Below are 11,798 nucleotides of genomic sequence, written 5' to 3'. Positions count from 1 at the left end.
TTTCCAATATGACATGACATGAGAAACCTATCGATATCTTAAAAAAATCGAAGAGGTGCCTGAGTCGAAGTGCCACCATATGGGATTCGATAGACTCGACGATAGGTTCGATAGAAATAGTAGATTAGACACTGTCTAATAGACAGATTGACAATAACAAATTTTTATTTTAATCACGGCTTTAAAATTAAAACGAAATTTAACAAAGTGATTTTCAATTTAGAGCCATGGCAGAGCCTGTGGAATTAGTCAAGGGTAAAGAGGAAGTTGCTCCTGCTGCAACGGACGGAACCGAAGATGACCAGTCGAAAAGTGTGGATCCAGTGTCAAAGTCGCCCTCGCTGGACACCACTGCAGAGACTACTGAGTCTGTCCCGAATGATGCGGATGTTGAAGAAATCGATAAAAAGACAAGTGCCTCGGGAGCTGGAAAGGGTAAAAAAGGAGCCAAAGGACGTCGTTGTGACACAGATTTGGATTCCAAGTTAAAAAAGCTAACCCAGCGTCGAATCAATGTAGCTGGAGCTCCAAAAATGCCCCTAAATGGTTATGTTCGCTTTATGAATGATCGTCGTGAACAATTAAGGAAAGAGCAACCTCAGCGAACAGCGCTGGAGCATACCAAGATCATTGGTGAGGAATGGCATCAACTAACCGAAGAGAAGAAGGCACCGTACATGGAGGCAGCTGCCAAGGATAAAGCCATGTTAATATAAATTAAACCCATTTGGTCAAATTGGTTTTTTTAATTTAATTTCTTTTTTTTTAGATATCAAGAGCAGCTGCAAATGTTCTTTAAGGAACACCCTGAAATTGTAGCCAAAGAGCTGGTCAAGGCAAAGAAGGCCAACAAAGTGGAAACCACAAAACCGTCCAAAGGTGATCAGAAAATTAAAAAACAAACCAAATCGGGAGCCAACAAAAGGCCAAGTGAGCCAGATCCCGATGACATACCCTTGGCCCAAGTAAAACGTCGTTCACCGTCACCACCGCCGCCACCTCCGTCATCGGTTCTGGTTCCTAGATCTTTTCCAGCTGGAGAAATACCCATCTATACAAATGAGTTCCTCGAGCACAATCGCAGCACAGAAAATGAGCTGCGTTTGCTGCGTAAAACTAAAACGGACTTGGAACAGCAAAACGCCGTACTGGAGCAGCATGTAGATAATACAAAGGCGGGATATGCTAAGGTCATGTCCGAGGTAAAGGAGCTCAAGGAGGAGAATCAACGTTTGGATGCTTATTTGAAGGGTTTACGGGCTAAATTGGCCGTGGCCTTGAATATTCCTGGTTTGCCGGAACTGGAACATGATGGTGTAAATGTCGATAATGTCGATAAATATATGCATCATTTGGCCAATCTCACTACACAATCTTCAAACAGTTGTATATTGCTTAGAGTGAGGGATGCTCTAAGTAAATTGGATTTCATAAAACAATAAGACACACACGAGCACGCAGGATTCAGGAGTAAAGACTGTACAGTATTTTAATTAAGCAACAAAATAAGTTTAGAATTTTAGCTCTTGTAAGCTTCATGTAACCCAAAATGTATTTGCCAACTGTCCCTTAAAAAAGGCATAATTATGTCAATAAAAACAACTAGTCCGGACGAATTTCTTATTTGTGATAGTAAATATATAAACTTGGAACATTTAAGGGCGCTCCTCTTCAGATCCATCAAGGCTGTCAAAGCTGCGAGATGTGTTATTGCCCAGACTGCGATAGGAACGTATGCGTGGGCTGCGTCCAAAAGCCCGTGGTTTGGGTGACATGACACTGGTGGTTAATCCACATCCATCCTGAATACCACTTACAGTTCGGCGACGACGCTGCCAAAAATTGCGTACCGTGCAGAACGCACAAATAAGCATGGGCATAATCAGCACAGGATGACATACGACACGCAACCCGAACAAAAAACAAGTCATCATGAACTGAATTGAAGCCTCTGTGTAGAATTGGACAGGTCCATTATGAATCGAAAGGATAATACGTGTATTTCATATCTTACCTTCGATTTTCCAAATCGCTGCCACTGTATTATAGGTGGCACTTGATATGGAGGTCAACACTATATAGAGCACATCAAAGAACATTTTGAAATGCTGCAGGTTTACGCGAATCTTGTTTTATATGAGTTATTACTTTTTTTTTTTTTTTGTTTTATTGTTACCCAATTGCTTTCTGTATTTCTTTTTTGTGTGACTGACTGTATTGAAAGTTGACGCAAGAAGATTAAGCTCCTATGGGAAAACTTAAGGAAATAATTTGACAGTCTGTAAAAAGAGTATGTGTTTTCGATAAATATCACATTCGGATATCAACTCACATTTTGCCAAACGTAGCTGTCATTATTAAAAGCCAAAAGAGATGTAAATTTACGAAAAAGGCAAATAAAAAAACACAAATTAAATCAAACCAAGAATAAAAAAAATAAAATAAAAGTACAAAATAATATGTTCTAGCTTAACGTAGCGCAAAGCTTGTTATTTTTACTTTTTTTTATTATTATTATACTTATTATTAAACAAAATAGTCGATCGACATTTCACTTTTCGTTCGCAATTAAACTTAAGCGTTGGTTTTTTTCAATTAGTTCTTGTTTTTGTTTTTCTTAGGAACACCAAAATTATTAAACAAAAAAATAAATTAAAACTTAAAGAGAGAATAATTGTATGAACTGTTTCTCGTTTTTGTTTTCAAGTTAAGAAGAAATAATAGTAGTTAATTCTAAATTAAACCATACGATTTAAGGTTGTGTGTGTGTGTGTATGTATGTGGTGTGTTTTTTTTTTAATAACAAAAATAATTTAATGAGATAAATCAAGGGAGCAGACTTCAAAAACTAATATATAAATTCCTTGGCGAAAATGGAGGATGACACCCTTTTGACATCCCCACACTATTATGGACCAAGGGCCATCATCACTTAAGGCTGGTCCAGCAACTTCTCTCACAGCGATTCGGTAAATAAAATATATAATATATGATATCATATAGGTTCGTTTGTTAGGTGGTAGTAGTAGTAGTAGTTCTGGATTTGCATCATCAGTTTATACAAAATACAAATTTCCTTTTTTTGTTTTTGTGTTATTATTCTTAGAAATTCATTCAAATCAGTATTTTTTGTTAAAGTAAAAGAACTTGTTTCTTGGATAGGGAAGGAAGATTGAGAATGTGGGGACATATATTGAGAATGTGTGTGTGTCTGAGTTGTAATGATCTCAATGTTTTGTTTTACAATTCTTAATGTGGTGGGTGTCTGAGTGGCTGTTTTTGTTTTGTGTATGAATGTTTGGTAATTTCTGTATTTCAATTTTGTAATGTTGGGGGAATGCCAAATTGTTGGATTGAAGTAAAAAGAAAACTGGTTAATCGTCTGCTTTTTAGTCAGTATACTCGCAATTGAGCGGTATGTTTATGTTTGGTGATTGTTGTCAGTGTGTGTGTGTGTGTGTGTGTGTGTGTGTAGGTGTGTGGAAAGAAAACTGCTTATGCTTATTACGGACATTCAGATATCATAGGCAAACGACTTCGATCCTTTGAAACTCCTGATCCTGGCTTATCATCTGTTCATTTGCTTTTTTTATTCTCATCATATAAAGTATAATAATCTCATCAAACTTGTCGTCTCAGATGCAAATGTGAGGACGACGACTGTTGCTGCTGCTGCGGCGGTTGCTGCTGGCGTCAGGCATCCGTGCCATTGGGATTCATCCCAACCGGCGAGACAACCATCATGTTGCCGGCCTTGGGCGTGTAAACACTGGCATTAGGATCTAAAGTGGAGACACCACCATTAACATTTGCAGCAGCCACCTGGAGAGCAGCTGCTACACTCACTGGCACCATTTGTTGCTGCTGTTGCTGGGAAACGGGCACCTGATGCTGCTGTTGATGCAAAGACATGCCGCCGCCTAAAATATTAAGAGAACACTCAATAAATTATCAACGAATTGAAACCAAATGCTACCACTTACTAAACTGAATACTTGAAACTGAGTTGTTGTCTTGTCCGGCAGCACTTAAGCTAAGCAACGGCGATGCGGGACCGGGTCCTGATTGCAATGGAGGCGTGTCATTCATGCGCAACATGCTACTAGCTGAACCGGTGTTCATGCACATGCTGTCGGGCATTACAGCCAACAATTGGGCAATTTTGGCCTTGAGATCAATAACCTCATCCTCCTTAGAGCGGCGATTACCTTGAAAAAGAAAAATATATATTTATTACTCAGGCACAAGATACAATTTTAAATGTTTTTAAGAACATTTTCCCGCAGCGGTTTACTTACATTCGGATATTTCTAGTTGTCGCTTAGCTGCTCCGAGAGCCGAGAACAAGTCCAGCTTAACTCTCGTCTCTGCGGATAGATTTTTTTCCAATATTTTATTCTTATCCTGCATTGTGGCAAGCGCATTCATTAGCAATTCGGTATCCGATTGTGACGCTTCACGATTACGCATCTCAGCTTCTAGCATATGATACTGGAAAAATATCGAAAAGGGTTCAGAAATGACATTCTTGTTTATTTGATTCTTTTTAATTATTACCTCTTGTTCAAACTTTCGTCCATGCTCCACGGCCAGTTGTTTAGCTTCTTCGGTTTGCTTTAGTTCTTGACGCAAACGTTTTAGTTCCTCGTCCATTTGTTGGCGTCGCTGCTTGCACTGGGCGCTGCATTCAGGACGAGCTGCCTTCTCTTCAGCTGCCTTGCGTGCCTTTTTCTCATTAGTCAATTGTGCATCGAGCGATTGTTTTTGTCGTCGCTCCTCATGCAGTCGTCTCTCTACGGATTGCAGGCAAAGCATATCCGTATGTCGGGTATTTGTTTGCTCTTGGACACGTTTCTCAAGCTCATCGCATTCCTTTTGCTTGGCCTGCAGTAGTGATTTGCTTGTTAGATTAACATCCAACTTTTGACGCAATTCGTTTTCGATCTGTTTCATGTGACTGATCTCGGCACGATATTTTTTCACATCGGCTTCCAATTTGAGACATGTTTCACAGATTTTCGATACCACTTTGCTGGCTAATTGTGAGATGATGGCATTCTTATTATTATTATTATTAGTATTGGAGTTGGAGTTGCTAGAGGATGTTGTCGAGCTAGCTGAAGAAGATACTGAGCTGGCATCGTTATTATTATTGTTGCTTGTATTGCTATTGTTATTGTTGTTACTACTGTTGCTCGATGATTGCTCTTTCTCCTTTTGTTGCTGTTGTTGCTGCTGCTGACTATTATGATTGTCCTTTTTGCCGCGATTCCGACGACCTGGAGTAGAAAAGAAAATAAATACACATTAGCTTTAGATTCATTTAATACACCAAAAGAACATGAAACCATTAGCTTATTAAAATCGTTGATTTCTAATTTAATAGAAAGCCAATATATCGAAATACCTTAAAGTAATTGAACTCACTCTTTGTAGCCTTTTCCACTACTTGTGGAGTTGGCTCTGGAGCAGATGTTTCCTCTGGATCAATTTGCACAACATTGCCATTGGACACCGAACTGGAAGCCTTTTTCTCTGCAAGGAAATAAAGGACAATTGATTTCATATTCTCACGTATCTTTTAATCATGGTCTTACCCTGCTTATCCTTTGCACCTTGTTGTTGATGCTGTTGTTGTGGATAGTTGCTATTGCTACAATCCCAGTCTGACTTCTCCTTATCTTTATCCTTACTGTTACTGGTTGTGGCTGCTGACGTTGCTGCGGATGCTGTACTGGTATCTACTTGGTGATAGTTATTATTATTTTTATTATTATCCGTCTCAGCGCTGCTGCCTTTATTCCGATGTTTTTCCTTGTCCATACTACGGCGATGATTTCTGGAACCACCACCTCCGCCGCCTCCAGCATGGCCATTGGCTGAAAATAAACACAGATAAGTACATATATATATATCTTATGAAGACAACTTTAGAGCACACAAAATCGTAAAAAGGGTAAGACTAGTAGCGGGTAATATGATCATGATTAATGCCATTATGAGTGTGTAAGTGTGTTTGTTGTGCAGGTGTGCGGTATGAAAAGTTTTATGCTGACGGTAATTAGTAAGTTTTCAGCATCTCTTGAATTATAAGATTGCGAATGAATTACGCTTGCTTTCTGCTTCTCGAATAAAAACAGCGCCAAATGAAAGCCAGAAGTCATAATTATTAATTAAATGTAATAGAATCATTACAAATTTTAAATTTTTCATCTGCATGAAGATTTTTGTAAAGTGTTTCTCTGTTTGAGATGTTTTTAGAAGTTCCGACCATATTGTTTTTTCCTGGGCTTTAAAGACAACAAGTATCGAAAACTTTATAATGGTTTTAACTTTGAGGCGACCTTCATTTTATGAAAATTTGTTGTTAAATACTGAATTGTTAGTAATAATTTATCCATAATTCAAGTAAGTTAAGGAAAGCAGCATAAAACATTATTTTACCACCACAACAACCACCAACAAAACCACCATCAATATCGCCAATGCCAAGCGGTCCAAGTGGTGAACCACAGGCGGAAAGTAGAAGAGTAGAAATAGATGAACAGTAGACTTTGGCAAATCCTGTTGAATAATTTGAAGTTAATGTGGCACCTGTTGTTGTTGCTGATGTTGTTGTTGCTGTCGATGCTGCTGTCGACTGTTGATGCTTCGCTGAAGACGAGGACGATGGCGTTCCCGCTGCTGCAGTAGTGGTATGATTTGTGTCATTTGTAGCATTATCCTTGATATTATTATTGTTATTACTACTGCTGTTGCTCTGTTGCTGTTGCTGATGATGATGATGATGCTGATGATGATGATTACTATTGCTCGTCGTGCTATTGGCGCCGGCGCCGCCGCTGCTGCTGCTGTTAAGATGATGCTCATGTTGGTTTTGTGCTGTGACTAAAATGCCGTTTGCCTGTCCAAGTACTGATGATGAAGAGGTTAATGCTGCGGCAGCGGCGACTCCTATTGTAGCCGAACCATTGGCCATAACAACTGTGGAAGAGTTGGCATTGGCATTGGTAGTGGCGGCAGTTGATGTCGTCGACGTCGTCGCGGCAGTCTCATCGCTGGCCTCCTCAGCGGGAAGAGCCTGCTGCAGTAATTGCATATAAAATTCATTCTCTTTAGCCACTTCACGTTGCTTGCGCTGACGCATACGGTAGCCCACGTAGCTTTTAAAGCCAAATCCAAGCGTGACAACCGGATACCCAATGCTAGAACAAGACAATTTCATTACAATGTATGTTTGCAATATCGAGTTCTGTATTTCTAACTTACCAATGCGCAGCGAAGGGCCGACAAAGATCCAAATGCGGCATATGGCGACTATCTTTCCATCGTATGCCTACCTCAAGGTAGACAAATAACATCCACAGAATTATGGTTGGCAAACAAATGCCCTTATCTATGAAAAAAATACAAAGTGTAGAGATATGGTAAGGGACAAAATAGACCAAAAGAAGAGTCATCCATATGTACTTACCTGTATGCCATACATACTGCACCCAGACATATGTGCTGGCCAAAAAGAGCAGCCAGTGAACTGGGATGAAAAATAGACACACCAAATCCGATGTAATCGCTATGCACACGAAAAGTACGGAGAATGCCTGCAAAAAGGATTTCGTGTTCGGTTTAAATTATAGTTTACATATGTATTTTAATAAATTTATCACTCACCAGGCCCTTGTATTTGAAAGAATCATGCACAGAGCGTAATAATAGCCAAAATGGCCATAAGAACTCGAAGCGGAACATAAACATAAAATCAGCAACCATCACTATCGCCCATAGAATTAGAAATTTCATATATAAAACCGTTGTGCTGCAATAGAAATGAGAATTACATTAGGCAATACATCATGGTGGCGTATACTTAATTTAATCATAGGAAAAAAAGATCCCAAAAGAATTAAAAAATAGCCAACTAAATTGAGCTGCGGTGATTTTTAATATAGAAATTTGGAATGCCGTCGATAAAGAAGTTGCGTGGAGAGTTATCAGGAAAACTAATGTAGACTTTGAATATCTTAAAATTCATAAATATTTGTAATTTGGTTTTCTTACTGAGCTCGAGGTTCGGATTAAAAAAGTTCCCCCCTTGCTACACCACTGCATAAACATTTTACGGATTAAAATTGTTCCCTAATTTACAAAAAATATTTCTCTTTAATTGCAAACAGTCAAGGGACCAATTTGGTTTCGGATTTACCATGAAACAATATATTATCGTTGTTTAACTGTATGTGTTTATAAGGATCAGTTAAGTTGAGTCAACTCTTCGTGAATTTGTACATATGTACAGTCATACACATATATATAAAATATTAATGTTTTGGCAAATTGAGAAATCTGTGTAAGGGATATACATATGAAAAATTGAAATATGTGTAAACTCTTGAAGTGGCTCGTTTTGATACACTTATGTATGTAGTTGACAATTTACCTTTTGTCATTAAGGAAATCAAATTGTCAACAAAATATTAGAAAACGTCAAAAACCCGATCTTATGAGGCATAAGTGGATTGGCCTTCGCGCTCATCAATCACTCAATAAAACTGTCAAACAAGATAAGCAGCCAGAGAGAACGAGAGAGCGAGAGAGAGTGCCGAAAATTCAAAACAAGTAGCGTCGAAATAAATTCATGTATAACATCATCATAAAGCAACAACAAATAAAACCCACCGAATCAAAAAGTAAACAAACGTATAAATAATAAATTTAAAAAAAAAAAAAAAAAAACATCAACAAGTCTTGTTTGATTTTGACGCCTCACATACGAAAAAAATATACATACATATGCAATTAAAACAGACCAAAGAGAGAATATTTGCTATGTTAATCATACTATTAATTTCTCTTATTCTTCTCACCTGCCATACATGCCCTCTGTAATTTTGTTGCGTTTCATCGGTCGACGCAATTTACCGTAATCTGCATTGCGTCGCTTCATTTTCTCGTGTTTTGTTGTGGTATTTTGGTTATTTGAAATCACAAATTTATTTCACACCTTTTATTTTTATTTCAATCTTTTGTTCGCTTCAAGATGCACTTCTTATAATTTTCGGAAATTAATTGTTTTTCTCTTTTGCTTTAGCTTTTTGCACTCACAAACTCTTTTTGTTATTCACTTGTTATATTCACTTAATTATTAGATTTTTGCTGCTGACTCGGATGATGCGATGAATAAGGCATCGATATCGACGACGACGTAGTTGCTGCCGCCGACACGAAGGCATTTCTCATCCCCCAACATCTCATGCGTAATGCCAAATACAATTTATAAATATGTGTATATCTTTAATTTCTTTTGCTTTGCGTTGACCTCCTGCTGAGCCGGCTTGTTCGTTTTCACTTATTTTCTTGCACTGGGGGGAATGAAAAAGCGTGAGAAAGAGATAAAAACAAAGACAGGGTCAGAGTGGAGTGTGTGTGTGTGGAATCTCTTACGATATTAATATGATCCAGATACTAATATTTTTTAAATTAATTAGCTTTCAATATACATATATTTATATTTTTATTGGCGGAATGTAATTGGTAAACATCTTTTATACGCTAGTGTCTTGGGAAAAAACTATCGCATCGCATCGGTAAAATATCTTCAATTTAGAGTGTTTTGTCCTCTTCAAAACGTTTTAATACAGATCTACGTAAATACTTATATTCAAACTAAACAACGCAGCTATTTTTAAATACTGTTATTTTCTTTTTTGCACTTTCGCTTTGTTGCAATTTCTTGTCCCTGTGTAAGTGTGTGTGTGTGTGTGTGTGGGCGTACTAAAAATGCGGTCAATTGTATTTATTGTACAACAAATGAACAATTTTTAACACTTTCAAGCAGATCAACAGGAGAGAGAAAAGAGAAAAGGACAATGTTACATTGTGCAGTAGGGAATATTTGACATTCAACTTGTAAAATATAATTCCAATTTTATTCTTCTTTTACAAATGCATTTTCTGAAAATAAACAATGCCCCAGAGAAACGTCAAGGAAAATTATTTTATTTGTTGCCAAAGAAATGTGATTTTTCTAAACATCTGGGAGTGTTGGTGGGCGAGAGTTTGTTTCGGGGGAGACTGCAAACATTTCCACAGAGAGCCTAACATTAAACGGTACTTATTACGTTTGATGACAAATCAAGGGAAATCCAAGGGAGGTTGGGAAAGGAGTTGATGTACGTAGGCGTGACAGGCAAAAAAAAGGACACACACACAAAAATGATGAACAAGCGTGTATAAGCAAGACCAGACAAGTGCACGCTTCTCAACATGTGTGGATGCTGCCTGCTGGATAAATGGATACCCGGTGGTTAAGTGTATTTAAAGTGGAACGTGGAACATCATCATTATCGTCATCAACACTATGGACTGTAAACTGCGACTGCGCTGTACTAAACAACTCAATCGGAAGCGGAACTATGCAGATTTAAAGGAAACATCACACAGCAGCAGCATCAGCACAATCCCAATCCGAATCTTTATGTGTGCATGTGTATGTATACGGGTTGAAAAACTGTTTATAAATAGCATCCAAAAGTGGAGCGCCACGCAGGAAGCTCAGCTTATTGATGGTTGTCTGGGAAGGTGTGGAATGGGGGGTGGGGATATGGAATGCTGATGAGGCTTGTTGCTTAATTATCCTTGCTGAATGTCTGTGTGGGCGCCATTTTGTTGCAAAATTTTAAAGATGTCACGGTTTGTGTGCATTTTGTTACCCGCCGGCTACATTCCGTCGAAAATTGGATGGTTATTAAGGTACATACGTATGTATGTAGATTGCTTGCAATGGACTAAAGCCAATTTCGCAACTTCTTGTCGTAATGTTGCCTTTTTATTCTTGGTATGCAACTGTTTTTAAATGCGAGGACCATTAGACAATTTGCATTTTTCGCGATTTGAACTTTCCCAATTGCATAAAAAATATATATACATACATATAAAAACAAAATCGCACACACACTAACACATACCTAAAACGTATTTTTGTATGGTCCATTGGAAAAAAGCTGGATTTAGGAATTTTTCGATTTTTAAACCTTTGACTGACTTTGTTTAAAAGTACCCAATTGTGATTTAATGATAGCAACTTTATTGTTCTAAACACCGTACGTCATAATTGAAAAGATTCCTAAAAGAGCGGGGCTGGTGGGCCAATATTACAAAAGCGGGGGCGGGAGCACAGACAGCATCCACATAGAGAGAGCAAGAGAGAGTAAGCCAGGAAACGAAATAAGGATGCCTTCTTGTCTCTGCGCTGCTGCAAACGTCGACAGCGATTACGTTTACTCTTTCTATGTATGAAAGGCTGCGGGGGGTAAATGGAAATTGTGCTGCTACTGCTGCTGCTGTTTTGTTGGCGGCTATGTATATTTTTTCACACTCCTCACGTACACATACACACTCACAAATATATATAATACATGTGTACATATATATACACTCTTTTGATACACTTATACACAAATATATGGAATTGCGCACGTTTCTGGCTTTTCTTGACGATTCGATGCTTGCTTTGCTTTAAGCTATAAACAATTGCGTTTGTGATCAATTTAACCCACACTCTTTACACGATTTTTCCGAGAAATTATGCACTATAGATTTTTTGATACAATTTTGCACATTATTTCTCCCAACTGCGCGTGTATATGAATGTTCGTGTGTATGAGAGCGAGTGAATTTACACCGTTATCGAATAGTCGATTTTATATCGATTATGCGCAAGGAAATCGATAAAATGGAAAGCATCAGCTGACCGTTACAGCTATGTGGCGCCATTACATAATATTTCAAATAAATTTGAA

The 11,798-nt window shown here is 38.1% G+C and overlaps 2 protein-coding genes across 6 annotated transcripts; one reads left to right on the top strand and one right to left on the bottom strand.

Annotated features, from left to right (window-relative positions):
• The first annotated feature begins 64 nt into the window (after positions 1–64).
• On the top strand, positions 65–1,616 carry Hmg-2 (High mobility group protein 2). The gene is made up of 3 exons (XM_068288453.1): positions 65–105; positions 224–706; positions 770–1,616. Exons 1-3 carry the CDS (start codon positions 80–82, stop codon positions 1,440–1,442), a joined length of 1,182 nt encoding a protein of 393 aa, XP_068144554.1. The 5' UTR covers positions 65–79; the 3' UTR covers positions 1,443–1,616.
• Positions 1,617–2,458: 842 nt separating this feature from the next.
• LOC137575764 (macoilin-2) lies at positions 2,459–11,676 on the bottom strand. Of its 5 annotated transcripts, none has more exons than XM_068288448.1 (12): positions 11,556–11,676; positions 8,865–9,359; positions 7,672–7,816; positions 7,475–7,601; positions 7,270–7,396; positions 6,445–7,205; positions 5,598–5,879; positions 5,428–5,535; positions 4,558–5,279; positions 4,299–4,491; positions 3,984–4,208; positions 2,459–3,920 (listed from the first exon to the last, which is right to left on the bottom strand). In XM_068288448.1, exons 2-12 carry the CDS (start codon positions 8,942–8,944, stop codon positions 3,694–3,696), a joined length of 2,997 nt encoding a protein of 998 aa, XP_068144549.1. In that variant the 5' UTR covers positions 8,945–9,359; positions 11,556–11,676; the 3' UTR covers positions 2,459–3,693. The 5 variants fall into 5 exon arrangements, with proteins under 5 accessions (XP_068144549.1, XP_068144553.1, XP_068144551.1 ...); XM_068288452.1 differs by having other exon boundaries at positions 6,595–7,205; XM_068288450.1 differs by having other exon boundaries at positions 11,400–11,636.
• Between the last annotated feature and the right edge of the window lie 122 nt (positions 11,677–11,798).

The sequence above is a fragment of the Drosophila tropicalis genome, unplaced genomic scaffold, assembly GCF_018151085.1.
Source record: "Drosophila tropicalis isolate 14030-0801.00 unplaced genomic scaffold, ASM1815108v1 contig_593, whole genome shotgun sequence".
Lineage (NCBI taxonomy): Eukaryota > Metazoa > Arthropoda > Insecta > Diptera > Drosophilidae > Drosophila > Drosophila tropicalis.
The sequence above is the reverse complement of the archived record's forward strand: the minus strand, read 5'-3'. Positions and strand labels throughout refer to the sequence as shown.